Source organism: Cynocephalus volans, chromosome 17 (assembly GCF_027409185.1).
Source record: "Cynocephalus volans isolate mCynVol1 chromosome 17, mCynVol1.pri, whole genome shotgun sequence".
Classification (NCBI taxonomy): domain Eukaryota; kingdom Metazoa; phylum Chordata; class Mammalia; order Dermoptera; family Cynocephalidae; genus Cynocephalus; species Cynocephalus volans.
Window position 1 is genome coordinate 35,165,715 of NC_084476.1, and position 27,582 is coordinate 35,193,296.

The 27,582-nt window shown below is 36.4% G+C and overlaps 1 protein-coding gene across 5 annotated transcripts in view; it reads right to left on the reverse strand.

The window, feature by feature from the left end:
* Positions 1 to 27,582, reverse strand: part of LOC134365450 (myb/SANT-like DNA-binding domain-containing protein 3) — a 123,123-nt gene that overhangs the window by 50,394 nt on the left and 45,147 nt on the right. For all 5 annotated transcript variants that reach the window (XR_010022102.1, XM_063081548.1, XM_063081551.1 and 2 more), the window contains exons 3-4: positions 11,919 to 12,028; positions 3,378 to 3,507 (exon numbers count right to left, since the gene is read on the reverse strand). Coding sequence is in view for 4 of the 5 variants with exons in the window: in XM_063081548.1 (XP_062937618.1) it covers positions 3,378 to 3,507; positions 11,919 to 12,028 (240 nt within the window). In the remaining variant the exon portion in view is untranslated. The remainder of the gene's footprint in view (positions 1 to 3,377; positions 3,508 to 11,918; positions 12,029 to 27,582) is intronic.

The following is a 27,582-nucleotide window of genomic DNA, read 5'->3' on the forward strand; positions in this document are numbered from 1 at the left end:
TCTCACCTGAAATGTTACTAGTGAAATCAAAGACTCTCCCTCAAATTTACTGGGAGAAGCCAGCCTAAAATGTAATTAATGTAAAAAATTTACTTTATAATCCTGAAAGAACCCACATATAGAACAGATCACGTTGAAAACAGAGTAATGCTATAGCATCATCAGCATGGAATCGGAAAAAAAGCAGAGATGGCAAGTGTAGAATTTGACACTTTATCTTCAGCAACTTCCAAGGGAGAGGATACCCTAAGCCATACAGAAGCCATTCCAGTTCTTCAAACAGTTCTCTGGAGTAGAAGACAAGACCCAGAACAATATTGCTTCCTTCCCTGCAAGCTCCTTCAGACAATAATCAAATTCACAGATAGGGTAGAAACAGGAAGAATTTTAAAAATACATATTGTATGTAGTACCAATTACTAAATCTCCATGGGATTTTATTTTAAAGTCTTAAATTGTGTTCAGTTTTGATTAATCAACCATAATATGAAATCTTCTCGGAGTAAGTAAGGAGGAAAAGAAAGAGTAAAGGAACAGAAAACAGAGGAGGAAGGAAACGCGATTTAAAACTTTTTATGACCAAACCTTTTTAGAAAAACACTCCCTTCTTACTTCTATTCCACATACATTGATTGGGTACACGTTATCTGCCAGGCATCATGGTAAATGCTAAGAGTAAAATGATAAACAAGACACATCCCCAGTGCATGAGATAGTTACTCACTCCCAACCTTTTTTCAACCCACGTCTAATTTTAATGAACATAAAAATCTCATACCTTCCTTTGTCATTTAGAATTCCTAAATAAATTAAATACTGTAACTACTCTGACAACAAGATAGAATTCTTCTTGTAGATTATATTTTGTAGACTGTACACATGCCTTCCACAGTCCACATGACTCCACCCCAGCCCTGAGATGATGATAAACCTTCCTAGGCAGGACACAATGCCTTCTGGTTAAGAAATGAATGATCTGGGGCCGAGCCCATGGCGCACTCGGTAGAGTGCTGCGCTGGGAGCGCGGCGAAACTCCCGCCGCGGGTTCGGATCCTATATAGGAATGACCAGTGCACTCACTGGCTGTGTGCCGGTCACGAAAAAATGACAAAAAAAAAAGAAATGAATGATCTGGCTGGAAGCAGATATGTCAGATAAAAGAAAAACAGTATGGTATATGCATAGAGAAACACACAAGGTGTGAACATACTCAGCCAGGAGATTTCAGTGAGATTCTCAGAAGAAAGATTTCGCTGAGGAGAAAAGGCTTACACTCAATCCTAAAGCATAAGAAAAGAGTTTTCAAGTAAGCATAAGAGAATAATATTTCTAGCTCATGGAACAGAACGCTTGAAAGACCAAATGGGGCTGGCCCTGTGGCTCACTCGGGAGAGTGCGGCGCTGGTAGCACCGAGGCCACGGGTTCAGATCCCATATAGGGATGGCCGGTGTGCTCACTGGCTGAGCGTGGTGCAGACCATACCACGCCGAGGGTTGCAATCCCCTTACCGGTCAAAAAGTAAAATAAATTAAATTTAATTAATTAAATAATAAAATAAAAGACCAAATGACATAAAAACACTGGCTCACTTAGCAAATAACAGAATTGATATAGCACTTTATAGCCTAGCTCATTCAATCTTTATTTAACAACCCCGAGAAATGATATCTAACACTTTAGGGAATTAGGACTCAGACAGGCTAAATGATTTGTCCAAGGTCACACAGTAAAGACTTAAAAGTTATTTTAATGCCAGGTCTTTTAACCCTAGTGTGGTGCTCTTCCCCATCTACGATTCTGCCTCCTAGTGGATAACATTCACTGCCTATCAAAGTGCTTGGTGTCTTAAACACATGCTCCTCATAAATGAGGCATAACTACTTAGGGATTGGAAAAAATTCCATATTCCTCTTTAGTTTCCAGATCAAATCTGTGAAACACAATGTACTTAGAGAAGTGTATAAGAACCACAACAAAATGATAGTCTACTAGCCTAAAAACATAAAAATTTCTCCAAACACCTAATTATGTTGGGTATAGTAAAGAATTTAGCCTCACCCAAAAAAGAGGTCTCGCCTTTGCCCTTGGCTGCTGGATGGTAATCTGTGTCATACCTGATAGGAGCATCTTTGTTAAGGGAGGATGCTGACCACATCAGAACCTATAGGGGGTTGGGGGGAAACCACATCCCATAGTCTTAGGGTGGAGGCTAGCCACTAGAAATACCAACCATGTAATTTAGAATGGGGGCTTTGCGTCACATGATACTAGTGAACCTGGAGTTCGAGATAAACCACATGGACAATCAGTCATACTTATGTAATGAAGCACCAATAAAAACTGAATACTGAGGCTCACGTGAGTTTTCCTGGTTGGCAATACTCCATGTGTATTGTCACGCACTGTGGCCAGGAGGAACTGACACTGTCCATGACTCCATGAGGAGAGCACAACCAGAAGTTCCATGTTTCAACCTCTCCCAGAATCTGCCCTATGCATCTCCTCCTCTGGCTGATTTTATCATGTATCCTTTCCCTGTAATGAATCATAACTATGAGTACAATAGCTTTCAGTGACTTCTATAAGCTCTTCTAACAAATTACTGGGCCTGAGAGTAGCACAGAGAACCTCCCGATCTCAAATGGTGTCAGAAGCGAGAGCAGTCTTGGAAACTAACTTTGTAGCTGGCCCTAAAAATCTTTGCATTTCATGAAAGGGAGAACTTTCGAGCACTGTAATATATAGGGAAAGAAAGGAAATAGAGATCACATAAGAATAGTCTCCACCTTTACCCCTAACATCCACACAATAATTCTAATTACCTCACCTGAATCCCTACCCACAAATACAAGCACAAATAAGAAACTAAGATTAATGCCTCCCAAAATCAACCATTACCAGTTCAGGAAGGAAAAAAGAAGAAAGTAAATACAAACAGATTGGTGGGAAAGATGCAGAGAGAAAAGAGCTGAGAAAGGTACACAACCTGGGATGCTACTAATAGCTTTCTACAGATATTCCTCACCTCTTCCAAAAAAAAAACCAACCAAGAACAAGATAAATCCCATATCACTCCCCATCCCAAATCTTATTCACTCTAATGTTCAAACCATAAAGCAAAGGACATGCAAAGTACCCACAAAAAAAGGTATTAAGCCTTTAAAAATGTAGTGAGAAATAACACAGTCAATACAAGAATATGTGGGGTTAAAAAGCAACAACACTAAATGGGGGCAAAAAAAAGAGCTTGCCCATTCCCTCACACAATCACCAACAATTCATGCAGTTTGGGGAATATACCTCTGACTGGAAACTTTCTGTTGGAAAATATGGCAGAACCATTTCTAACATGTATTCAGAAGAATATTATACATACCAGAGTAGCATGGTCCTCTTGCTACCACTGTTATCTCTTTCTGGTGCTTACAAGCAGCCCTTCTAAGAAAGCATTCATTTTGATAAGTGTCCCCATTTGATCCACAAACAGGAATGTAATTTGTATGACACTACAAAAGAAACAAAAATAAATTCTCAGAACTATGCATGAATATTAAGAGTCTAATTCACATTCATGAATGCAATACCATGCTATTATGACATACTGCTACTAGTGAATAGTTTGTTCTTTTACTTGCATTAAAAAAAGGAAGAATTATGCTATTTCTTCATACCCTATTTCACATTTATAATGAAAATAACTACCAACTATCCATAAAAATAAGAATGGAAATCCCCACGCTATCTACTTCATTTGCTTGCTATGAAAAACCATTGAGATAATAAGAGGAAATTCTTGACAATGTTTGTAAAGAGTACTACTTATGTAATGTCATTTTATTATTATCAAAGTTCATTTACTAAACACCTCTAGTAGGCAAAGTCTCACCATCAATGCTATAGAAGACACAAAGAAATATAATGTCTGTTCTCAGAGACCTTACAATCTTGCTGGAGAGCCATACAAACAGAAAACATTATATACATTACAAAGCCAGATAATGTACCAAATAAACAGTTTAGGCAATAAGTATAATACCTTATACCTATTATTATAAGCTAGAGTATTTAAGAAAAGTCCCCTCCCCTTGGAGAAAGTGGAATATGAACTGAGCCTTGAAGGATGAATAAAAATAAAACAGATGAAGAAAAAAAAAAGGTGATACAGGTTTGAGAAATGATACTGGTCCTGAGTGTTTAGAAACCTTTAAAACTTCTACATGACAAAAATATAATAAATGACTAAAGTTTTAAAATCTGAAAACAATAGGCCAGTTAGCTCAGTTGGTTAGACCACGGTGTTATATACTACACCAAGGTCACAGGTTCAGATCCCCACACCGGCTAGCCAATAAAAAAAAAGAAAAAAAAGAAAAAAAAAAACTGAGAAAGATATTATAGTAATATGAAGCAAAGATACAAAATATTTACAGAAAAATTTCAAACATCCAATTAATGTATAAAAAATTATTGATCTTGACTAGCAAGTAGCGTTTCACACTAAAATGAGATGCTATTTTTAACTTATAAAATTGGCTATAAAAATCAATTAGGTGGGCATCCCAACACACCATGAAAATGTGAATTGGTTCAATTTTGGAGAACATCATTTAACAATATGTTTGAAAGTCCTAAAAAAGGAATGCAACTTTTGATCTAGAATTACACATACAGAAATCCATCTGAAGGAAACTTGTAGACTAATGTTTATTATAGCCATTTCAAACACAAACTTATATTGATAACTTAGAATACTAAATATCCAACAAGACAATGTCTAATTAAAACACGTTATATCTGTTCAAGGAATTAACAATGCAGTTGCCTTTTAAAAGAATACTATGTGACAGGAAAAGCTAACAATGTTAGGTGAAAAGCACATATATAACTTCTGTGAATGTTGTGCCATTTTTAAACGTATTACCCATTCCACAACTGAATGAAAAATTTTAAAGTAATATAACAATATAAAATAAAATATAGCAAGAAAATAAATCACATTTACATCCCAATTGACATAAAAATGAATATGCATACAATGAATACTGGAAGAAAAGATCAATAAATTTTTCACATTACTTGTCTTCATGGTTTTTTATTTCCATATTTATGATTTTCTGTATTTCTCAAGTTTTCTGCAAGGAACAAGATTGACTTTTATCATTTATCCACTTTTTAAAAAGGGGTCAGATTTACTTTATGAAGCACACTATGACATGCTACTGGTTAAAATAACTAACTAATAATATATTTTATAACCAAGTTGATTTCACTGTACATTAAGTATCAGCAGAATCTTACATGAACTTTTATTAAAATTAAAATTTTATTTTAAGAAGCCTTTCTATATTCCTCTAATTGTTCACGGATCACACTCCTTTATCCTCTTTCCCTAAAATTTACATAACTAGTATGATGTCTGCATAAGTCAATGTTACTTTGTAATTACAAAATACATAATCAGCAAAAGAGACCATGAGCTCCAAGATGTCAAGTGCTCTGTCTACAAATTTTCCAACCTAATTTCTCCCTAACATACGCTTAATAACTTTCTACTATAGTGTTTTCAAAGGTGCCAATATTGCCCCCTAGGGGTGGGTGCCCCTATGCAGGCATTTTTGGTTGTCACAATGGCAGAGGAACATGACTGTCATTTAGCAGATGGATTCCAAGGATGCTAGATGCACTGCAAAGGAAACAGTTCCACACAACAAAGACTTACAAGTACCACACAATTTCTGAATGTCTCTCTGGCCATTCACGTAGGAACTATGGCAAGACTTACCATATACAAATAAGTCTGGTCTGTTACAGCTTATCATGATATTGGTTTTTATTCTAGCATCCACCATACCTCTACTTTTTGTTTTTGTGTACTGGTATGAAATTGTTTCCAATTTTTTTTAAATACAAACATTCATTATAAGTAGATATAAGCATCTGACTAACACATTATCTTTTACCATAAGCATGTACGCTCTGAAATATTTATTTTATTATAAATTACTTTTATTTGTTTACATGGCAATTATGCATTATATTCATTTCTTTAATTATGTATTTATATGGGTTACATTATCTACAAATTTCATTTAAAGATAGCAAAGAAATGGGATATAAATTAACAGTTATTAAAAAGGAACATTAAGTCTGATAGGGCTAAGAATCTTAACATTTATTAAAGAGTTTCTATCTAGTAAGCACTAGATACAACTTGAAATGTCCTAACTAATTCACATATCATACAACCACGTGAAGTGCATGGCTTAATTCTTAGAGTTAAAGCTGTGAAGTCAAAAATGCTAGATTTCAAATCCTAACCCACTGTAGTAGATTAAATTATGTCCCCCCAAAACTCCCTGAAGCTTGAATTGTGTCCCTCAAGTTTTATGTATTAGAAACTTAGCCCCCATTGTGACTGTTAAGAAGGTGGGAGATCCTATTATGGTAATTGAAAGGTAGAGCCTTGAAGACGAGATTAGATTGTGGGACTGTGCTGTAGGGAATGGATTAAAAATGGTGGTCAGGGGTGTGTGTGGTTCTGAGGGCTTTAAAAGAAGAGGAGAGTCTGTCTTTCTCTCTCTCTGCTCGCTCTGCTTCCACCTTCTTGCAATGTGAGACCCCTGGGTCACTGTTGCCACCACCAGATGGACTTTGGACTTCCCAGCCGCAGAAACTGTAAGCAATAAATGTTGGTTTTCTTTATAAATCACCCAGTATCAAGTATTTTGTTATAAGCAACAATAATGGTCTAATACACCCACCATCCACGTGCCTATGGGCTAGCACCAGCACCATTCTCCCCATCTATACAATGGTAATTATAATAGTACCTACCTAAGAAAGTTGTTATGAAAATCAAATAAGAGAAGTACACCTCCAGCATTTATATCTGGCCATGGTAAATTCTCATAAACATTAGTTACCTTTGCAATTGCTATTATCATTCCTGAGTCTGAAGTATTTTCCCAGGGTCACAGCTAATAAACGGAGGAGCCACAATTCTTCACAAGTAATGTACCTGAACCACTCCCTACACACTCAAGTTATTCAGCAGGGTCTTACCATATGTCACTTCATGGTAGTGAGTAGGGGACTTGATGTCCCTGAAATTCAACCTCACAAACACATATCTAGGACTGAGCATGAGACGAGAGAACAAGGCCTGCTGTTCCTTGGTCATTCTCAGTTTCCAGGGTTCTCTCTTGAAAGCCTCTCATTATGCTTAGGGACAAATTAAGGGATTTGAACAATTGTAACAACACGTAGTTTCTGACTTATGCACTATGTTGGAACCTAACTCTAACCTAAGGTCTACCGCCTCTGTATTGCCTCCCTTGCTGGGAAAAAGAATTCTCCCCTATACCTTTTCTTTAGTCTGGTGAACTTGATGACACTGCCAGCTATTTTAAGTAGTTTAGAAAAATGCAGCGTTGTACAACTCTGGAGCCATATCTATTCAGGAATTTATTGTGTACCTACTGTGCGTCACGAACTGTGTTGAATACAATAAATAAGAAAATAATAAGAAGGTTGTGATGGTTAACTTTATGTGTCAATGTGGCTGGGCCCCAGGGTGCCCAGACTAAACATTTCCGGGTGTATTTGTGAGGATGTTTCTGGATGAGATTAGCATTTGAATCAGTGGACCAAGTAAAGCAGATTGCCTTACCCAATGTGGGTGGGCATTATCCAATCCATTGAGGACCTGAACAGAACAGAAAGAGGAAAAGAGAATTCTCTCTCTGCCTACCTGCTTGAGCTGGGACTCTCCTGGCTCTCAGACCGGGACCTACACCAACCAACTTTCCTGGGCCTCCAGCTTACCAATGATGGACCGTGGGACTTCTCAGCCTCCATAACTGAATGAACCAATTCCTTATAACGAATCTCTTTCTCTCTCTCTCTCTCTCTCTCACACACACACACACACACACACACACACACACACACACACACACACAAACACACACACGAATACATTTGTGTGTGTGTGCATAAATACATATATATTTCCTATTAGCTCTATTTCTCTGACTAATACAGAGGTCTGATAAGAGAGCACGGCACCTAGCAAGAGCAGACACTGATACATTAAGGAAGAAAGACACATAGTCCAGAGAACACCAAAGAGAAGAACAAAAAGGGAGGAAAAACATTAAGAAAAATATCAGGGAAAAAGTCATAGGCACTATTCTACATAAAGTTTTAAAGGAAAGATGCACCATTGCTCATTTTTCTTTGTACAAAATTAATAAAAGTGGCTTTGTTTATATATGTGGCAAGATAACAGCTCTTATTAGCAGACTGAAAAAAAAAATTTTAGGCTTTTATTTCAAATCCTGTTACATGTTAAAATGTATTTGAATTATGTTCCAGAAAGCTTATATGAGCACTGAAAGCATGCCAAATCATCATCAAGTTTTTTAAATGAATTGAAAAATACTGCTAAATCATCCAGCGAGAAGTGTTTAATGGGCATATCAGGTGATTGTTTTAAGCTGGTAATAACCTGAGTCTAACCTGAACAGATTTATAAGCTTATAGGAAGGCAGAGTAGTCAAAGGAAGGTTTGTTTATCAATAAGATCAAACTATGCCATAAGCCCTTAGGCAGTTTGCTCCTACAAGGCAAGGAACCTGTCTTGAAACATCTTTACACCCTCTGCATCTAAACTAGTACCTAACAGAAACTAAGCACTGGATAAACATCTACTGATCTCAAGTCCCAACATATGTTCCTTTCCTGCTTTGCCACAAGGTAAGAATGCAAGGGGTTCAAACAGATCATGAGAGGATTTTCTAGCTGCTTACGTATTTTTAAAAGGTCAAAAAGGCTACTCCTTTCAAGTTTTACTGGAAGACTTTCAAAGAATAAAGAAAAGCAGAACCATAAAGGACAGATAAATATGTGAAAATTTAAAACTTCTTTATGTCAAAAAATATAAACAAAATAAAAATAAGAAGAAACTAGGATACACAATTATTACTTGCCAATTAAAAATAAATAAAAAAATGAAACTAGGACAACTTCTTTACAATACAAAATTCTTTTTTTGTAAACTACAGAAACTGAAAAGGAGGAACAATCTCTAAGGTAAATACTATTCAGTGATTCATGAACTTAAAAGAGGAATCATAACACATATATGCTTGTTTACACACAGAATATTTCTAGAAGGAAATATGAGAAGCAACAGATAATGCCTCTGAGAAGAGCAACTGATAGCCTTGAGTGAAAGGAAGACTTTTTTTAAATGTATATCAACTATTATATTGTTCAAGTTATTTATTATGAGCATATATGGGTGGTCTTCATGGAAAGATTTGTATTATCTTTTAATTCTATTTTTCCATGAGCTTTTTGAAGCACCCTCATATTACCCTTTTAAAAAACATATCAAAATAGTAGGTTCTCATGACAGTTTATGAGTGAATGGATATAAAATGCTCAGCATAGTAAGAAATAAATACTTAAATACTGTATACTGTGAATACACGTACATACACATACATATACATATGCCTTTACAAATCAACATGAGGAAAAGAAAATGCTTCCAAAAATGGGCAAAGAATATAAAAGATTAATTTTTTAAAATGGTCAATAAATATATGGCACATTTTCAATTTCTCTAGAAATCAAATGCAAATAATTTTCAAATTTACAAAATTTAAAAGGATTGCCTAAATATACTACTAAGAGGCTGAAGGGTCACAGGCAGTCTGATAAACTGCTATTGGTGAGAATGTTGATCCGCACACGAGTATCCCATTGGCCCAACGATTCCATAACAAGGAATTTAAACTAAGGAAATGCTTAACACAGTAGGAAGAGGAGAACGTCCCCAGTCTCCTCCACACAGAATGGCTAAATATCCTACAGAAAAACCCTGCAGTCTTTCTCACTTGATCAACCAGAGGACAGAGTTCAAGGCAACCATAGCCAGAAAGGAGAGAGTCAGAGGGGAGTCCAGATTCTGCACATAAACTCAGCAAATTTCTGGCTGACTCCTGAACCACATATAGGGCAGACACCAAGGAGCCCCACTAAGACGAAGAGAAACTATTATTTGTGTTGCTGCCCACCTCAGAGAAGACAGTCTGTAGTTTGAGTTCAGCCAATTTAACTGTTTCAAAAATAACAGTACTCCTCAAAGAAACATTTTTTTTTTGGCCGGTAAGGGGATCACAACCCTTGGCTCGGTATTGTCTGCACCACGCTCAGCCAGTGAGCGCACCGGCCATCCCTATATGGGATCTGAACCCACGGTCTCGGTGCCCTATATGGGATCTGAACCCACGGTCTCGGTGCTACCAGCGCTTCACTCTGCCGAGTGAGCCATGGGGGCTGGCCCAGAATTCAACATTCTAATCACTTACAACGTGCAGGGTAAAATCAAAATTACTCTAACACAAAGAAACAGAAAAACATATCCATTCCCAAATGAAAAAAACAATGAATAGGGATGATACTTGAGATATTCTAGATATCGGCATTAGCAGAGAAAGATTTTAAAGCAGCAATAATATCTAGGTTCAAGGAAAATATGCTTGTAATGAAAAGACAGGAAATCTCAGCAGATAAAAAGAAACTATAAATTCTAGAAATAAAAAGTCTGAAATTAAAAACTCACTGGGTGGAAAGAATAAAGTTTGCATTATCACCGACTTCTTATCTCATTCTGGGTAAAGCCACCTTCCATGCTGCAAGAAGCACTCGTGGCAAAGAACCAATGTCTCCAGACCACAGGGATCTGAAGTCCAACAAATGCTACCTAAGCAGGCTTGGAAGAAGGTGGTTATTGTAGAAATGCCCCAGAGAACCCCTCCTATCACTCTATGTCATCAAATGAAAAGTTCCTTTTGACCATAAAGAAAATGTCTGGCTAGAAAATAGTATTCCCACCTCCCCTTCCTCCTTCACTTAAGTTCTCCACTTCCTCTCAATGAAAATAAACAACATCACGGTTTATAGTTTTCAAAGAAATTTCATATGCAAACTCGCTTTCCAATTTTGATTCTCGTTACAATATCATAAGAAAGAGTAAAACATGTGCCTTCTCATTTCAGATGGAACACTGACGCAGAGAAAATTATCTGAGATCATACAGAAATATGCTTTAAGTCATAGCGCTACCAGAAATCCTAACTCTCCTATACTTTTATTCCCAATTTCTGTACCCATTCATCTTCTCAAAATCCAAAATGGTGGATACGTTTAGAACAAGATCACCAGTGAAAAAAATTCTGGTTCCTTCTTTCTCTCACCTCAAATACTGAACCAGGGATCATCCTGTGAGAAACATTCTAAAACCAGATTATAATCACAGAAAATAAACAAAAGGGTAGAACCAAATGGAACATACTTCAGTTCCCTTCTTTTACTTTTCTAGGCGATAGAATCACAACGAAAAGAGAATCTGAAAAGCAAAGATATGCACACTCTTAGTTGGAGGTTCCCCTTTCTAATCCATCTCTAACCTTGACTTACCCTGAGGCTTCAAGTCAGTCAAGTTCTTTGGCCTAAAGAAATGAGACAGCAACAAATAAGAACGGAAGGGACCAAGACAAACTAGAAGGAGAAGAAAAGGAAAAAGACACTATCATTTTAAATAAGAGACTCTACCGCAACCTGTATCTTCCTTCCTTTCAGTGACTATTAAAACTTACATTTAGATGGAATTTTAATATTTTTTGAAGCATTTTCACATCTATTATTGCCAATCTGTCCTCTTAATTCCAAGCAAGAAGCATGGAAGGTACAAATAATAGGGCTTTATCTTAACAAAAAAGAATTGGTGGGCTATGAACCCAACTTCCCCATGGGACTCAAGGTGTTTTAAGCTTTTCAATTTGAAGAATGGTGAATTATAAAATACGAAACATAAAATTTTTCAAAATAGGTTTGGTTTTCTCACCTGAAACTGGCATGCACATTTCAAACTATCTCCATCTTCTTTACAGACTCCTCCGTATTTACAGGATGATTCATCACAAACTCTTACATCAGACTCCCTCACATTTAATTCTGCAAAAGAGGAAAAATTGTTTTATATATATATATGTATATTTGGATTTTTTTATCCAAATGTTCACATACAAATAAAAGAAAAAAAAAATCCTTAAAATGTGTTGGGTATCCCATTCACAAGTTTAGTAATAAGACATAATATACAAAAAGAAGTTCCACAGGACACACAATGTTCAATACAGTATCCCCCAAAGACAATCTTGAATAATAAAATGCCAAAAAGTAACCCAAACCAACATAAAACTCAAATTTCAGGATTTAACACAATTTTCAAAGATTAATCTATGGAATTTTTCTATTTTGGCCTGCCAAGACCTTGAGATAATAATCTTACTATTTCTTACTTAACATTTAAAATTTTTCTAATAAGTAAATTACTTTTACGGCTAACAAATAAGAATACTGAAAGTAATCTTAATGCTTTTGGTACTCAAAATAAATTTTGAGTGATTATTCTTACACAAACTACTGTAACTAAAAAAAAGTGGTGAATTTGAATTTCGTGATACATATTGTATACACAGAATTAAAGAGATTCAAAATCTTACTGGACTTAAAACTTTTAATGGACTGGTTTAACTTGCTTTACTCTACCACAGGAAGCAGAGTCAATCAACAACACCTAGCATTCGGTGGTCATTTTGTTCCTGCTCCAAGATTGTCAGTCTTGCTTTGGAAGCATCAAATTTAGCTTTCTTATAAACCAAGTGCACTGCTTCAAGGCTAGCACTTAGTAAAAGCTGCCAATCACATGGAATTGGGTGAAAATCACTGCAATGCAATCTTCGCATCTTCTCTATTGGGGATGAGTGCTACAAGGACAGATGCACTATGAAAACAAGAAACAAATGAATGCTTGAAAAAACCATCCCAGTGTAGTAGTGGTGAAGACATGAGTCTTGGAGCAGAGAGGCCTACATTAACTTCTGATTCTGCTGCTCAACAGCTGACAAACTCTGGAAAGAACACAAGGTCTCCCTGCATCCCTAGATCATGATGAGGTCTTGGCAAACAGGTCTCAGGGAGCACTTCTCCAGTAATACCCCATCCCCAGTTGTTTTTGATTTCTAGATTTCAAAGTAGGATTCGGTAGATGAAGTCAAAGAGGTTCTATGTCTAGTGATAACCGTCCTTGTGACATTTCATTGCCTCTCTTTGCCCCATTTGTTCTCACTGCTGGGCAAAGGTGTCTTGGGCATCTCACTCCTCGGTGAACCTCCACAGAGCTGGAAGTGAAGTACCTGAATACCCAAGGAGTTGAGAGTCAGTGGTATTTATTGGAGTAACCACTGTGAATCAGACGCTATACTGGGATAAGCATGTATCTAGGTAATCGTGAGTTACAAAATTTTTTTCTTTTCCTTAAATGAATCTCAGGTGCACAGAACTGGATTACTCTAAAGTTTAAGCATATGCAAAAACAAAAAACATGAACGGAAACTTAGAACAAGAGGAAACTAATATAACTGTTTTGTTATTCCCACTGTTTCACAAACTATTCCAGGTACAGAAGACCATCTTTTAATTCCTTCTCACCCTGGCTGTGGAGGCTTTATGTTTTGGGTTTTCCTCATCTCCAAATTTTTTGTTGCTCCTCCCTTTACCCCTTGATCATCTGCTTTAACTCTTGAGGCTCAATCCTAGATACGTTTCTTCCCCGCTATTTACCTAACTCCTGCTAGAAACTTTCACAAGGTCCAGTTCCAATTACTCTCAAATATACATCTTCAGACCCAACGAAGATATCTAAATATTAATAAAGAAGTACCCTGGAAAAGAGTATAAGAACGTATAATATAGTTGCTGAACTGCAGGCTTAACCAAGTTTAGGGGCCAATAAACAAAGGCCTAAACAGGAAGAGTGATTCCAAGCACAGTGTGGTGCTTACCACTCATTCTGCTCAACCAGCCCCGCCCCAAGAGCTCATCACAACAGAGACATGGGGCTACAGCAAGAAACTGAAGAATGGCTTTCACTAAAAACTCTGAAGCAACAGGATACAAAGAGCTCCACTTTGATGCCTACATGACAATATATAACAGAAGGGGTTAAACAGGGCATATCAGCAGCACACCTGGCAGGACAGCACAAAGTCAAGGAGACAGTCATATTGGGCAAGGAGGTACACCTCTGATATCCGGTAGGAGGTACCGATTTACAGTTGCAGGGGCAGCGAACATCACAGAAAGGAAAAGACAGGTGCCATGTGGCAGTGGCCAGAACACATTAGCAAGCCCACATGAAACACCTTTTGGTGACTCAAAGAATACACCTAGGAAAGAGGCATTTAGGAGAGAACTAGAGGTCCTATATTAATAGGTAAGGGTAAAAGTTATGAAATTCTGATTACACTGGTTATTAGTAATATTTTATTTTATGCCTATCTTGCTATCAAATCAATGTTATTTTCATGTGTGTTAATGTGTTAAATGTGATTATTTAGTTGATCAGAAAGCAAATATTAATCTACTATGTACCTAATACTATGGTATTTGGGACACACAAACATATGTAATAGGGAGCTTATGATCTTGCTAGCAAATGGAACGATTAGTGACGAATTCAACACAGTCTATAATTAAGGGGATAAATGTGTTATACAGGTTATGATTGCTGTAGGAGTTCCAAGAATTAGGGGATAAAAATGGATGTGGAGCATAAGGTGCAGTGTCAGAAAAGGCAACACTTGCATTGACCTTGAAAAACTAATAAGGCTTTTTTTCCCTGATGGTAAAACTAACAGGATCATGGAGAATTTAGAAAAGATATTTAAAAATAAACAACGTGTTAACTGCCCACAACATGTGAGTAATATTAAAAGACAGAAAAGAGAATGTTTTTATCTAGGAAAACAATGTAAGTGAAAGTAGAGACAAAGTAATTTAATAGTACAAACAAACAGTACTAATATCAGTGGTTCCCAAACCATGTTCCTTAAGAAAACTGGTATACTAAAGTATATTTTCATTAAAATCAAATAATTTTATTTTCTCATTTGCAAAGGGGAAAAAAAAGTCAATGGAAAAAAATTTTCATTTTAAAGTTTTTTCATTTAATCCTTCAATATTTGAGATTACTTCCTTGCTGGCTATCAACAAAACTAATGTTCAAAAAATAAAGAATATCAGTAAAAAATTCCAATAGTGTTTTATAAGAATGCAAGGTCATGAATGTCACAAGCTCATAAATATACATTTTAAATTGTTTTGTAATTTTAGTAGTCACTGCTAGTTACCTAACTTGGATCTATTCTCTCCTTATTACTCAGTAAGGGAACCCCAATTTTATTCAGGAAAACAGGGACCCAGCTAAATACCCTGTATTTCTCAGCCTCTCTTGCTAGCTATATATATGAAAATATATGTGTGTGTGTGTGTATATACACATACTCGCATATGCACACGTATACACATATATATGATAAGCACTCGCACATAGATGAACTTCATATATAGGCATATGTTGATATATAGGCACTATCCCTTCTTCCTTCATTCTCCCGTTCTTTTTCCTGACTGCCTAAGGTTGTAGCAGCCTTACATGCATAAAGACGAAAGCCACAACCTAAACATGGTAAAGAGACAGATGGGAGCAAGGGAGTAGAAAGAAGAATCATGGAATCACCATACCTATCATGGATTTCATCCCTCCAGACTTAATGTTATAGGAAATAAATAAATGAACACATTTTTTAAAAGTCCTTATCATATAAGCCACTATGGCCAAGGTCACTGATAAATGCAGTTAAACACAATCCCGATATAATGATTGCATGTAAATTTAATTAAGATGAATGTTTCCAAGCAAAAGCCTTAAAAAAGTTTTGTGCTATTTCAGAGTCCACATGATAAAATTAATTTATCAAGAGCACCATGCCTTCCTGGTGCTCAGACTCCTAACAAATTTGAGAACCACTGCCTTAGCTCAAACTCAGTACAGGAGAAATCTATTTTGGGATAATCATCTAAATGTTCTTTCTTTTCAAGTATTTTGTACAATACCAGGCATCAAGAGGGCACTCTACTACCTATCAATGATGATGATGATTACACACCTCCCTACCCGAGCCCAAAATGGAAATTCAACAAAATGGATGAGCCATTACTAAGGCCCTCAAAAATCAATTCTCCAAATAAAAATATTTTACACAAAGGAGCACTTAGAAGAGTGGCTCAAAACAAAAATATTTTGCTCTGGTGGCAAACCTGCCCATCACATAATTCTCTAAATGTAAAATTTGTCTCAAATTTCATTAACATTTCAAAGCTGGGAAACAATATACACTAAAAAAAGGAACCCTGCTTCCTAGGAACATGAGCTACCAAAACTCCCAACTTTTGGCACCACTAACTAGCTTAAGGTTGCAGTTCAAAATGAGACCCAGCAGCCCTCTAGAATGATAGGACTTTTCTACCACTCCTCCATTAAATAGAAGGTAATTCTGGGTATCTTGTCAGTTAGCTAATAGAGAGAGCCAAAAGGGAATAATAAACTTCATAAGTTGTTACAATAGAATTCATTGCTTCTCAGCGAGGGCACTATTCACATTTAGGGCCAAATAATTTTTTGTTTGGGGGGAGCTATCCTGAGCACTGGATATTTAGCAACATCCCTGGCCTTCACCCACTAGATACTAGTAGGACCACTCCAGCTGTAACAACCAAAAATGTTTCCAGACATAACCAAACCACCCTTGTAGGGGGCAAAATCACCCTTGCTGAGGACCAACACAAAATATGAAACCAAAGTTTTTATATTTAATTCTCTAACACAATTGCTGTAAGGAAAATGAGTCAAATAAGCAACAGTCTCCAAGATCTCAGCACGTTACCAAAGGTACCCTGACTGTATTTGTTATTATGGGTACAATTATGTGATTTCAACATTTCATATGAACGAAAAATAAATTGTTTCCAGGAAATTAAATTGAAAGACTTAAATAAGGTGAACTGTTTTAAAAAAAAAAAAAAACCTGCAGTTACATTTACAACTCTGCATCCACATCTTTATGTTCCTTTTTAAAGGGATTAAAACTGGAATTTGTAATCAATGCATTATGAAGGTGATTTATTCAAGAAACAGGCAACTAACTATTCTCAAAGAAAAATTCTGGGCCCTCTTCTCAAAATATTGTTTAATAAATATATATTTATATGTTTTTAAGTTAAAACAAAATGCTACATGCCTTTATGAACCACTTTTTGTGACTCCCCACTTTAAATAATTTTTGCAAGTAACCAATTAACGACCAGAATCTTAAGAAACCAAGACAAGAGTTCCTACTGTATTAAAAATGTTCCGCCTTCTGCCATCTCATTGTATCGTCTCATTTTGTTCCTACTCTCACAGTATTCTCATTCACAGCCAGCACTTCAAGTCTTCAAACCTAGTCTTCCCAGTCTTATTAAAACCATATCATCTGGTTTTTCCAATACCATTTCCAGTCTTCAGAGCATTGCTGGGGAAAGCCCTATCAATTAGTGCTCTCTAAGGCCTTATCAATGTGTGGAAATCTTTACTTCATCTCTAGTTGATTCCCTGTTGACTCCCCACAGGACATGTTCAAACATTTTACCTTGTTCTTAAAAACAAAATTTCAATGAGTTTAAACTCATTGTCTAGATGTTAATAGTACTGGGAGAAACCTGCCCTTTTTCAGAAAAGCACGCTAATCCAGTTTTACAGGACCCCGCTGGATGGTTTCACTCCCAAAACAAGCCTACCTTGTTCCTAAGCCTGTATGCAGATCCATGATCTCTAAAATGAAAACAGTGGAAATATTTAAAATAGCTAAACATTTAAAAATCCTACACCAGGAAATGATGTGGTATAGCCATGGAATATTATACAGCTATTTAAAGATGCATATTATGTAATATGGAAATATGCTTATGAATATTAAAGTGAAAAAGCAGGAAAAAAACTATACCAATATACTGTGATTACATATAAAAAACACATACAGGAAAATCCAACCAGGAAAAAATAAAAATGGTAACTGTGTTACACCAGTTGAAAAATGGGTGATTTTTCCCTTTTCAAGTTTCCATATTAGTTATTACTTAATAGAGGAAAAAAACTCAATATGATTTCAAACACAACCCCAGAGACAATCTGCTATACAATGGACAGCATGAGTACGGAGGTTAACAAGGGCCAGGTTCGCATGCTAGTTCTTCACTTTTTAGATATTGTAATGATATTTTATGATTAGATGAGATAATGCATCAAAAGCAACAGTGCCGGGCCGACCCTGTGGCTCACTCGAGAGAGTGCGGCGCTGGGAGTGCCGAGGCCGCGAGTTCGGATCCTACATAGGGATGGCCAGTGAGCTCACTGTCTGAGCGCGGTGTGGATGACTCCACCAAGCCAAGGGTTACGATTCCCTTACCAGTAACAAAAAAAAAAAAAAAAAGCAACAGTGTCTAGAACAAGGAGGTATACAGCAAAGATTTACTTTCTTTCCTCAGATATGACTTCAACTCCCAACCAACCTGAGGGGCACCTTTAATGACACAAACCACTAAAATCAAGCAATAGATTTAGTAAATGTTCACTTCAAGTCTCAGCAAATCAGAATTAGAAATTATAACTTGTTTACTAAATTAACAATAGTAAGTTCACTATCTTATAAAGATATGAGGGGGAAAAATTAACTTTACTTAATATTTCATCAGACAAAACCAAAAGCAGTTTATATTAATATTAAAAAGCATTAACTGCAGAGATGACTCAAATTTCTCTATGCTATATTTAACGAAAGAAATTTCACATATGCTCCACAATTATGACTCTGATATTTTTCCTTTCACTCTGCATACTACTGCCAAACTACCTTTTGTTAAACGACACTTTGCTCCTGTCAATCCTCCACCTCCACACCTGCAATCTTTCCCGGCTGCCTCCTCAACTCTAAATAACTCTGTCAGGGGCCGAGCCCGTGGCGCACTCGGTAGAGTGCTGCGCTGGGAGCGCGGCGACGCTCCCGCCGCGGGTTCGGATCCTATATAAGAATGACCGGTGCACTCACTGGCTGAGTGCCGGTCACGAAAAAAAAAAAAAAAAAACGATAAATAACTCTGTCAGGATGCTTCAGGTAAGGTGACAGGGAGGACCACTACTGCAGAATCAGATGGAAGAAAAGCCCTGGAACCCAAGTTGAGTATTAAAGACACCCAGGCTCTTTCCAGACCTTTTCTGTCCTAGCCAAAGATCTCAAACTGTGATACTCTCTCCCTCACTTCTGTTTCTGAGGCTCTGACAACTAGCTTGGCAAACCTGTGTTTTTCCCTCTCAGACTCATAAACTGAATCTGTTATAGTACAGTTATTAAAAATAATGATGAAAATCTCTACATTTCCTGACATGATACATTTGTTTAAAAGGTAGATTTTTTAAAAATGTATAACACAATATTTTTAATGCCTATCTAAAAACTAGAAGATATAGTCACAAAAATATGAACCAGTTATCTCTTGGTGGAATGTGAACTTTCTTCATCATTCTGGATCTTTCTGAATTGTTTGAGTTTTACGACGAACTTATATTACTTTTAAAAACAGATAAAACAATTACATGCTACACAACATGTAAGAACCTTGAAAATATTATGCTAAGAGAAAGAAACCAGGCACAAAAGGCCACATTTTGTATGATTCCATATAGATGAAGTGTCCAGAAAAGGTAAATCCATACAGACTATGTGGTTGCCAGAGAGGATGGGGGATAGGGAGTAGTGAGACTGACTGTTAATAGGTGCACAGAATCTTTTTCGAGTGATGAAAATATTCTGTAATTAGTTAGTAATAGCAATCATAGCTGCACAACATAGTAAATTATAAAAAACCACCAAATTGTATCCTTTAAAATGGTGAATTTCATGTTATGTAAATTATCTCAATAAAAAATAAAAATAAATTTAAAAATCATATAAAACAATCTGCTACTTAAATTTTGAAAAAATTAAAAACAAGAACATGCATTATAATTTGGTGTTCAAGAGGCATACCACAGCACCAGAGCACCCCAATCAGGCTCTATCACTTATCAGCTGTGTGTACTTAGTAATTTACCACCTCTGTGCCTCCATTTCCTCATCTGTAAAGTGGGGACAATACACAACCTATATCATAATGTTGATGGAGGATTAAAGATATGGAAAGCAATTAGAGCAGTGCATGACACACAGTACGTGCTATGTTAAGAGTCAGCTACTTTTTTTCATTAGCAGCAGTGCTGGAAAAGGTATAGAAAAAGGAGCATTCAAACCAATCGTGAGAGAACATATTGGCACAACCACTCATGTGTCCATATGTATTGAAATTTTAATTGTCTTTATCCTTTTATCCAACTATTCTATTTCTAGGTAATTATGATAGAAATAAAAGGAAAAAAATACAAAAATATATGTATAAGATTGTTAACATCAGCATTTTTTGTAACAGTAAAGTAGGAAACAACCTCAGTATCCATCTGTTGGGAAATAATTAAATAAATTATTAATAAAATACTAGCAGACACTAAAGTATTAAAGTATGCGGCAGAAACACATGTATTGATATGGAAAGAAGACCAAGTCTCAGTGTGAAGTAAGTAGGGTTTTCATTGTGAAGTAGTAAAAAAGTACATTATAAAAAACTATACATATAGTTATAAATCCCATTTATATGCATGTTTACATACATAGAAGATATTTCAAATATATTCAACACACTTCCTCCATTGAAAATTTTTTAAAAGTCAATAAATGTAAACTCAGGAATAACACCCTCTGGTTCTATTTCTAACCATTATTCCTTGAGTCTGCAATGCTAAGTAAAATAAGAAGTAGCCAGAACCCAGGAAAATCACCCACAAAGACAAAAATCTATAAGACAACATGCAAATTGGCACTGGAAAACCTGATATTAACCTTTTTTTTTTAATTCACAAAATTCTGGTATATTATAAAGAGTTCCAGACTTGGGTTCCAATTATTTGGTTAACTATATGATCTTGGCCAAGCACTAAATCTGAGAAATCCCAGTTACTTGAAGGAAAAAAGAGGTACTATAATAATCCCTCATAGAGTTGCAAGGATTAAAAGAGACCCTTACAAAAGAGCAGTGGAAACTATAAAAGATACTTCTCTTTGGCTGAAACTGACAAAACCATACTTAAAAAGACACTACCAAAACCTTAAACCCCAGCAAATTGTTATAAAACAGTAAAGGATTTTTAAAAACCTAGGTTTAATTAAATGGGAATTGGGAAGTGTTTGTGATTTAAACTTGAAGAAGTAAAGAACAATGGTGTACACAACTGTACCACCTAAAAAAATAATCTCAAATCACTTTAAAGAGAGAGAGGGAAGAAACCCGTGAAAAACAAACACACATTCTAAAACAAAGACTGAGCTCACTTGTGAACAATAGAGAATCTAAATAAATAAATTAGGCTATAAACATCAGACCTGATGTAGTGATATCAGCAGTTTGGGTTCACTTGCAAAACTATATTAGAAGAAAGGTCACAAGGCAAAATACAATAAACTGAACTTAAAAATCCCAAAAGGAGATCTGACCTATAAACGGTGGCTCCAATATATACAGAAAATGCCAAAGTAAACAATATCCAAAGAAAAGTTCAAAATTTTTCTGGTAAAACAATGCAGTAATCTCAGCATAAACGTTAAGAGATTACAGAAGAACATGGTGTTGGGAAAATAGAATAGTTTGGTCAGGGCCCTCGCCTAGGGTCTGGTTGGGTGTGGTTTTAGCACATCCTTTGTAACCAAATTGGGGGGGGGAGTTAGCGCAGATGCATGCCAATGTATCTTTTTAGTTTTCTTGCTATTCTTGTGTTCTTGAGAGAGAGAGGAGTTTTAGTGAAGCAGGCTGGTGGGCGTCTGCCTCGGGCGTCCACCTGGCGCAGCCGTGCTTTCCAACCTATGACTCCAAGGACTTTTTGGCCAGTTACCTAGCTCAAACACGTGTGTGTAAGGGGTCTGGTGACCCAGCCTGGTGTGTGAGGGGTCTGGGGACCCAGCCTGGCATGTGAAGGGCTTGTGACACAGTCTGTGAACGGGCTTGAGGGGTCTATGAGCTCCAGACCCAGCCCTAGCTTCGCAACTGGCCCAGTCGGTACAGGATTACCGGCAGGTAAAAGAGCCTAACAACTAGCATGGTCATGTGGCTAGACAATTGGCATCACAAACAGGATTAAGAGTGCTACAATTGGCAGTGTCGAAAGGATTCCAGACATTAGCCATGGCTCCACACATGGCAATCATCACAGATATTTTCTTTATATTTTTCTGTATTCCTCAAATTTGACATAGATCATATGTTGCTTTTTTAACAAAGAAAAAAAAGGTGTGAGGTTTTTTTTTTTTTTTCTTTTTTTTTTGTATCCATGGAAAAGAAAGACTCGGAATATTTGCACAAAAATGAGAGAAACGGAGCTGTGGTTGAAAACATACCTGCCAAAGTTTTTGAAGGCAGAAGAATATATTAAGAACTCTAGAACCTTACATGGCTTTTGAAAAAATGATGAGACAACTGAGCCATGGAAAATGACACTTTAAAAAAATAAATCGATTTGAATATTAACAAAGGATTAACAATAAATGAAGTCCCCTAAAAACTAAAAATACATACTGAGAAAATTTTAAGATTTGAACACAGAATTTCAAAGTACATGAGAGAAGAAATATGCCAAGCTCCTAAATGCCTCATTTCTCTCATGAGAGAAGCTAATAATAGAATTAATAATAGGTATAATGAAAATAGGTCTCTTAAAACAATACTTCTAACAATGTAAAAAAGGCAGGGAGGGTATCTCCCAACCCAGCTCAAAAAAAAAAAAAAAAAAAAAAAAATCGAGAACTTAAATTCCATTAAAGAAAACACATATGTAGGGAAAAATTAAGGATAACAAATATGAACTTAAGTGAAGATAGGTGGTTATAATAAAAAAGACAGTAAGAAGTGCTGATGAAGCTGTGGGAAAAGGAACACTCTTACATGGCTGGTGAAAATGTAAAATGTTGCAACTGCTTTGGAAATCACTTTGGCAATTCCTCAAAATGTTAAACATAGGGTTACTGTGTGTGACCCAGCAGTTCCACTCCTACATACACAGCAAAGAGAATTGAAAACATACATCCAACAAAAACTTGTACATGCATGTTGATAGCAGTATTATTCATAATAGCCAAAAACTAGAAACAACTCAAATGTCTATCAATGGATGAATAGATAAATGAACGGGTAAACAAAATGTGGTATTATCTATACAATGGAATATTATTCTGCCATAAAAAGGAATGAATCTGATAAATGCTACAACATGGATCAACCTTAAAAACATTATGCTGAGTGAAAGAAGCCAATTACAAAAGCCCACATATTGTATGATTCCATTTATATGTAATGTTCCGAATAAGCAAGTCTACAGGAAAAGACAGCAGATTAGAGGTTGCCTAGGGCTGGGGCGGTGAGGGTGGGGGGACTGGGGAGTGACTGCTAAAGAAAATGAAGTTTCTTTTTGGGGAGATGAAAATGTTCTAAAATTCATTGTGGTGACGGTTGCTCAACCCTGAGACTATGTAAAAAACACTGGATTGTACATTTTTTAAAAAAAGATGATAGTGGAAGGTAGCACAAATATCCTAATTACTTCACTTAATGTAAATGAGTAGAATGCCTATGAAAGCAGAATGATCTCTATGGGAATTCCAATATCTCCATTGGAAAACAAATTCCAACACTTAAAAACGAAAAGACAAACACAAATCTAGAAAAGGATGGATAATATTTTAACTTTGGGAGATACTTTATTTTTTTTGGGGGGGGGAGATACTTTAAATCTACCCTATACAAAGGCAAAAGGTACAACAAATTATGAGATAAAATAATATTTGCGTATATGTCCTAAACAGAATAACAAAATATAAGAAAAACTGAAAAACTGTGAAAAACCAAACTATATCATTATTATTGGAGACTTTAACATTTCATTAAGAGATGATAAAACAAAAAATTAAAAGTATAGAAGTGATAGAAAGCATAAATTAAACCTTTCTTTTTGGTAGAGACCAACTTAGCAGAGCCAGGTTCAGGGAAAAAAAAAAAAAAAGATAGACATAGAGAAGATATAGAAAGATAAGGCAAATAAGGTCAAATCTTAACTGGGGCATCTGGATATACTATTGCAATTTTTACATTTGAAATTATCTCAAAATAAAATTTAAGTAAAATCAATAGTTAATATAATATGGAGACAGAAAAGCCAAGGAAATAACACTTTCTTTTCTGGGGTAAAAGAATCTTTCACAAAATTTGTTCTCATGCTAGGATGCAAAGATACATCTAGTTTTAATATAAAAACCTAGAAATTCTATGACACATTCTTAGACCATAATGTAAAATCACAAAAACAACCTAACATACTTAAATTCATGGAACTTAAAACACTGACAAGAAGAATTTTATCATAAATGCCTGCACTGTTAAAGAAAAAGAAACATAATGATCTATTTCCACCTAAAGAATTTAGAAAGAGAAATGCTAATTAAGAGATAAAATTAAGAACATACAGGAAAAATTGGATACGATAAAAACACATTAGAGAAGTTGCAAGGAAAATCAGAGATGGCAGGTTTCAAATATGAAGAGGTAGGAGGTAAATTCAAGAACAGAGTTAAGAAGGAAAAGAACAGAGTACAGCAGATGCTACAAGGAGTACAGGGAGGAGGGGTGTTTGGATAGAAAGGGCCCAGCACCGCAGAAATAAGCATTTGCATCCAACTTGGTGATAACAGAAATGAGGGAAGGAATGTACACCGATTTGACTCTCCTCCAAACAGGCTCTCCATCCCAAATTAAGAGCATCACAGTTCACCTGCCTCCTACAGCAGGAGAGCCAGAGGCTAAGGCGAGAAAGGGCAATGAAAGACGCTTGCTGGATTGGATGAGGACTGGCAAACAGAAGAGCTCATGCCTCACTAGACAGCTCTGGCTGGGTTTTTGCTATGTGCAAAGGAGAGCCCAATGTTGCCAGTCCCTCCAAAGTTTAGAAGGCAAATATCCAGATTTTTCAGGGAAACCTCCAGATTTTTAATGGTTAACAACCAATGCAACTTTTTAAAAAACTGTGAAGGCCAACAAGTCCTTTCAATCTTCCCACTTCCACTGTCATTTTTCTCCAAGTTGCCAGTCTCTTCCCTTCTCCCTTTCATCTTCACCAGTTCCAGACTTTGCTTTCTAAAACCACAACTTCACTGAAACCCTTTAAAAGCTTCCCTTTGTCTTTAGAGCAAATGCCAAACCTTCAGATGGGTCTTGAAGGCCTTCCACTAACGTGGCGGCAGTGTGTAACTAGGTCATCTACTACCTTAATCCTCACAACCTAGCACTCCCAAAATACTCCCTTCACTTTCCCACCTATGTGCCTTCTCTAAAGCCATTACTTCAGCCTAGAAGACCCTTCCCAACTCTCGTCAGATTCTAAGTTCATTTAGTCATTAAATAATATGCAATGGGCACCTAACTTTTTGCCAGACAACATTCTAGGCACTGTGAACAAAACAGACAAAAATCCCTGCTTCATGGAGACAGATAGTAAGTAGAATATATAGTACGTCACACAGGAAAAGGTGCTTTGAGAAAAGAATGAAAGAAGGTTAGGAGAGGAGCAGAGGGAAAAAGCTACAACTTTAAGGAATCATTTGAAGCAACATTAGAGCAAAGACCTGAAAGAGCTGATGGGATAAATAACTTGGACAATAAGATTCCAGGCAAAAGGAACAGCAAGAGCAAAGGACTCAATCTACTCTCCCAATTCAAATGCCACTTACTCTGGGAAACGGTTTTTGATTCCTACAAATGAGAATTATTCATCCCCTAGATACTGTGTCTATCTTCCTTAGGGCACCTTGTACAGTGGAAACTCTCTTTCCAAACATACAAGGATGATGACTGATCAATTAACCAAAAGAGTCAAAGCAGGAAATTATTCCAAAATCAAATTTAACCATTTTAAAGTCAAAAACATTCATTCATTCATTTCCCAATGAATGTTTCCCATGCAGTACTCAAGACTTTTTCTTTGAGTATGAATCTGCTAAATTCAGTTCCCCACTTTCTTGGATAAACCATACCCATAAACCATTACCTAAGATGTTCATTTTCATTTCCTTTTAAGTAGAACACGGACTTAAAAATATTTGCAATGCTTTCTGGGAGATCCTTCCAAAAACTTACAGCGTTTGCCCACTCTGCTTTGGTTGTCTTGATCACAATCTAATTCAGTCAAAGGCAATTCCTGTCTTTATCAAGTCTTTCCAAACCATTTCATAAAAATTTTTGCGTTTATATTTAATCAACTTGAATATTTACTAAATTATACTCACAAGTACCACTGGCATAAATAAGTTTGAGAACAAACACAACTGACTTTCTTAGTAAGCAGAGAAATCAAATAATACACAGGCAAATTAGAACTAACCTACCAGTTTGAACATGTGTGCTTGCTATGGGAATTAGTAAGTATGGTTTAGTAAGGGAATGGTTAACCTAAGATGCCAACATCAAGCCTAACAGAGGATATGAACAGACATTTCTCCAAAAAAGATATACAAACAGTCAATAGGTACATGAAGAGATGCTTAACATCATTAGTCATTAGGGAAATGCAAGTCAAAACCACACTGATGCACAACTTCACACCCACTAGTTTGGCTATAATCAAAAAGACAATGGCAAGTGTTGGAGAGAATTTAGAGAAATTGGAACCCTTATACATTGCTGGTGGGAATGTAAAATAATGCAGCCACTTTGGAAAACAGTCTGGCAGTTCCTCAAAATGTTAAACATTGAGTTACCATGTGACCTAGCAATTCCATTCCTAGATATATACCCAAGAGAACTGGAAACGTATCTCTACACAAAAACTTGCACATGAATGTTAAAGCAGCATTATTCAGAAAAGCCAAAGAGTGGAAACAACCCACATATCCATCAATGAAGGAATGAACACACAAAATGTGGTACACCCACACAATGGAATATTATTCATCCATAGAAAGGAATGAAGTTCTGATACAGGCTACAACTTAGATGAACAGTGAAAATATTATGCTAAGTGAAATAAGCCAGACACAAATGACTACATACTGTACGATTCTATTTACAAACATTCCCAGAATAGGCAAATCTAGAAATAGAAAATGGCTTAGTAATGGGGGGCAGGGAGAGACATGGAGTAACTGTTCATAAGTATAGGGTTTCATCTTGGGGTGATGAAAATGTTCTGGAATTAGATAGTGGTGATGCTTGTACAACTTAGTGAATATACTAAAACCACTTAACTGTAACACCTTAAAAAATGCCAATCCTGTTAGTGTTCAGTAAATGCTTGTTGATTGGGGGGGTGGGGGGAGAGGATGTAGAAGCAAGCCCAGATGTGTTAAACAGAAATTTCCACTGTATATATTGTAAGTAGCTAACCACCTCTGTTAGAATATAAGGCCCTTAAGGACAGAAATGGCCTCTCAAATATTCCTCTTAAC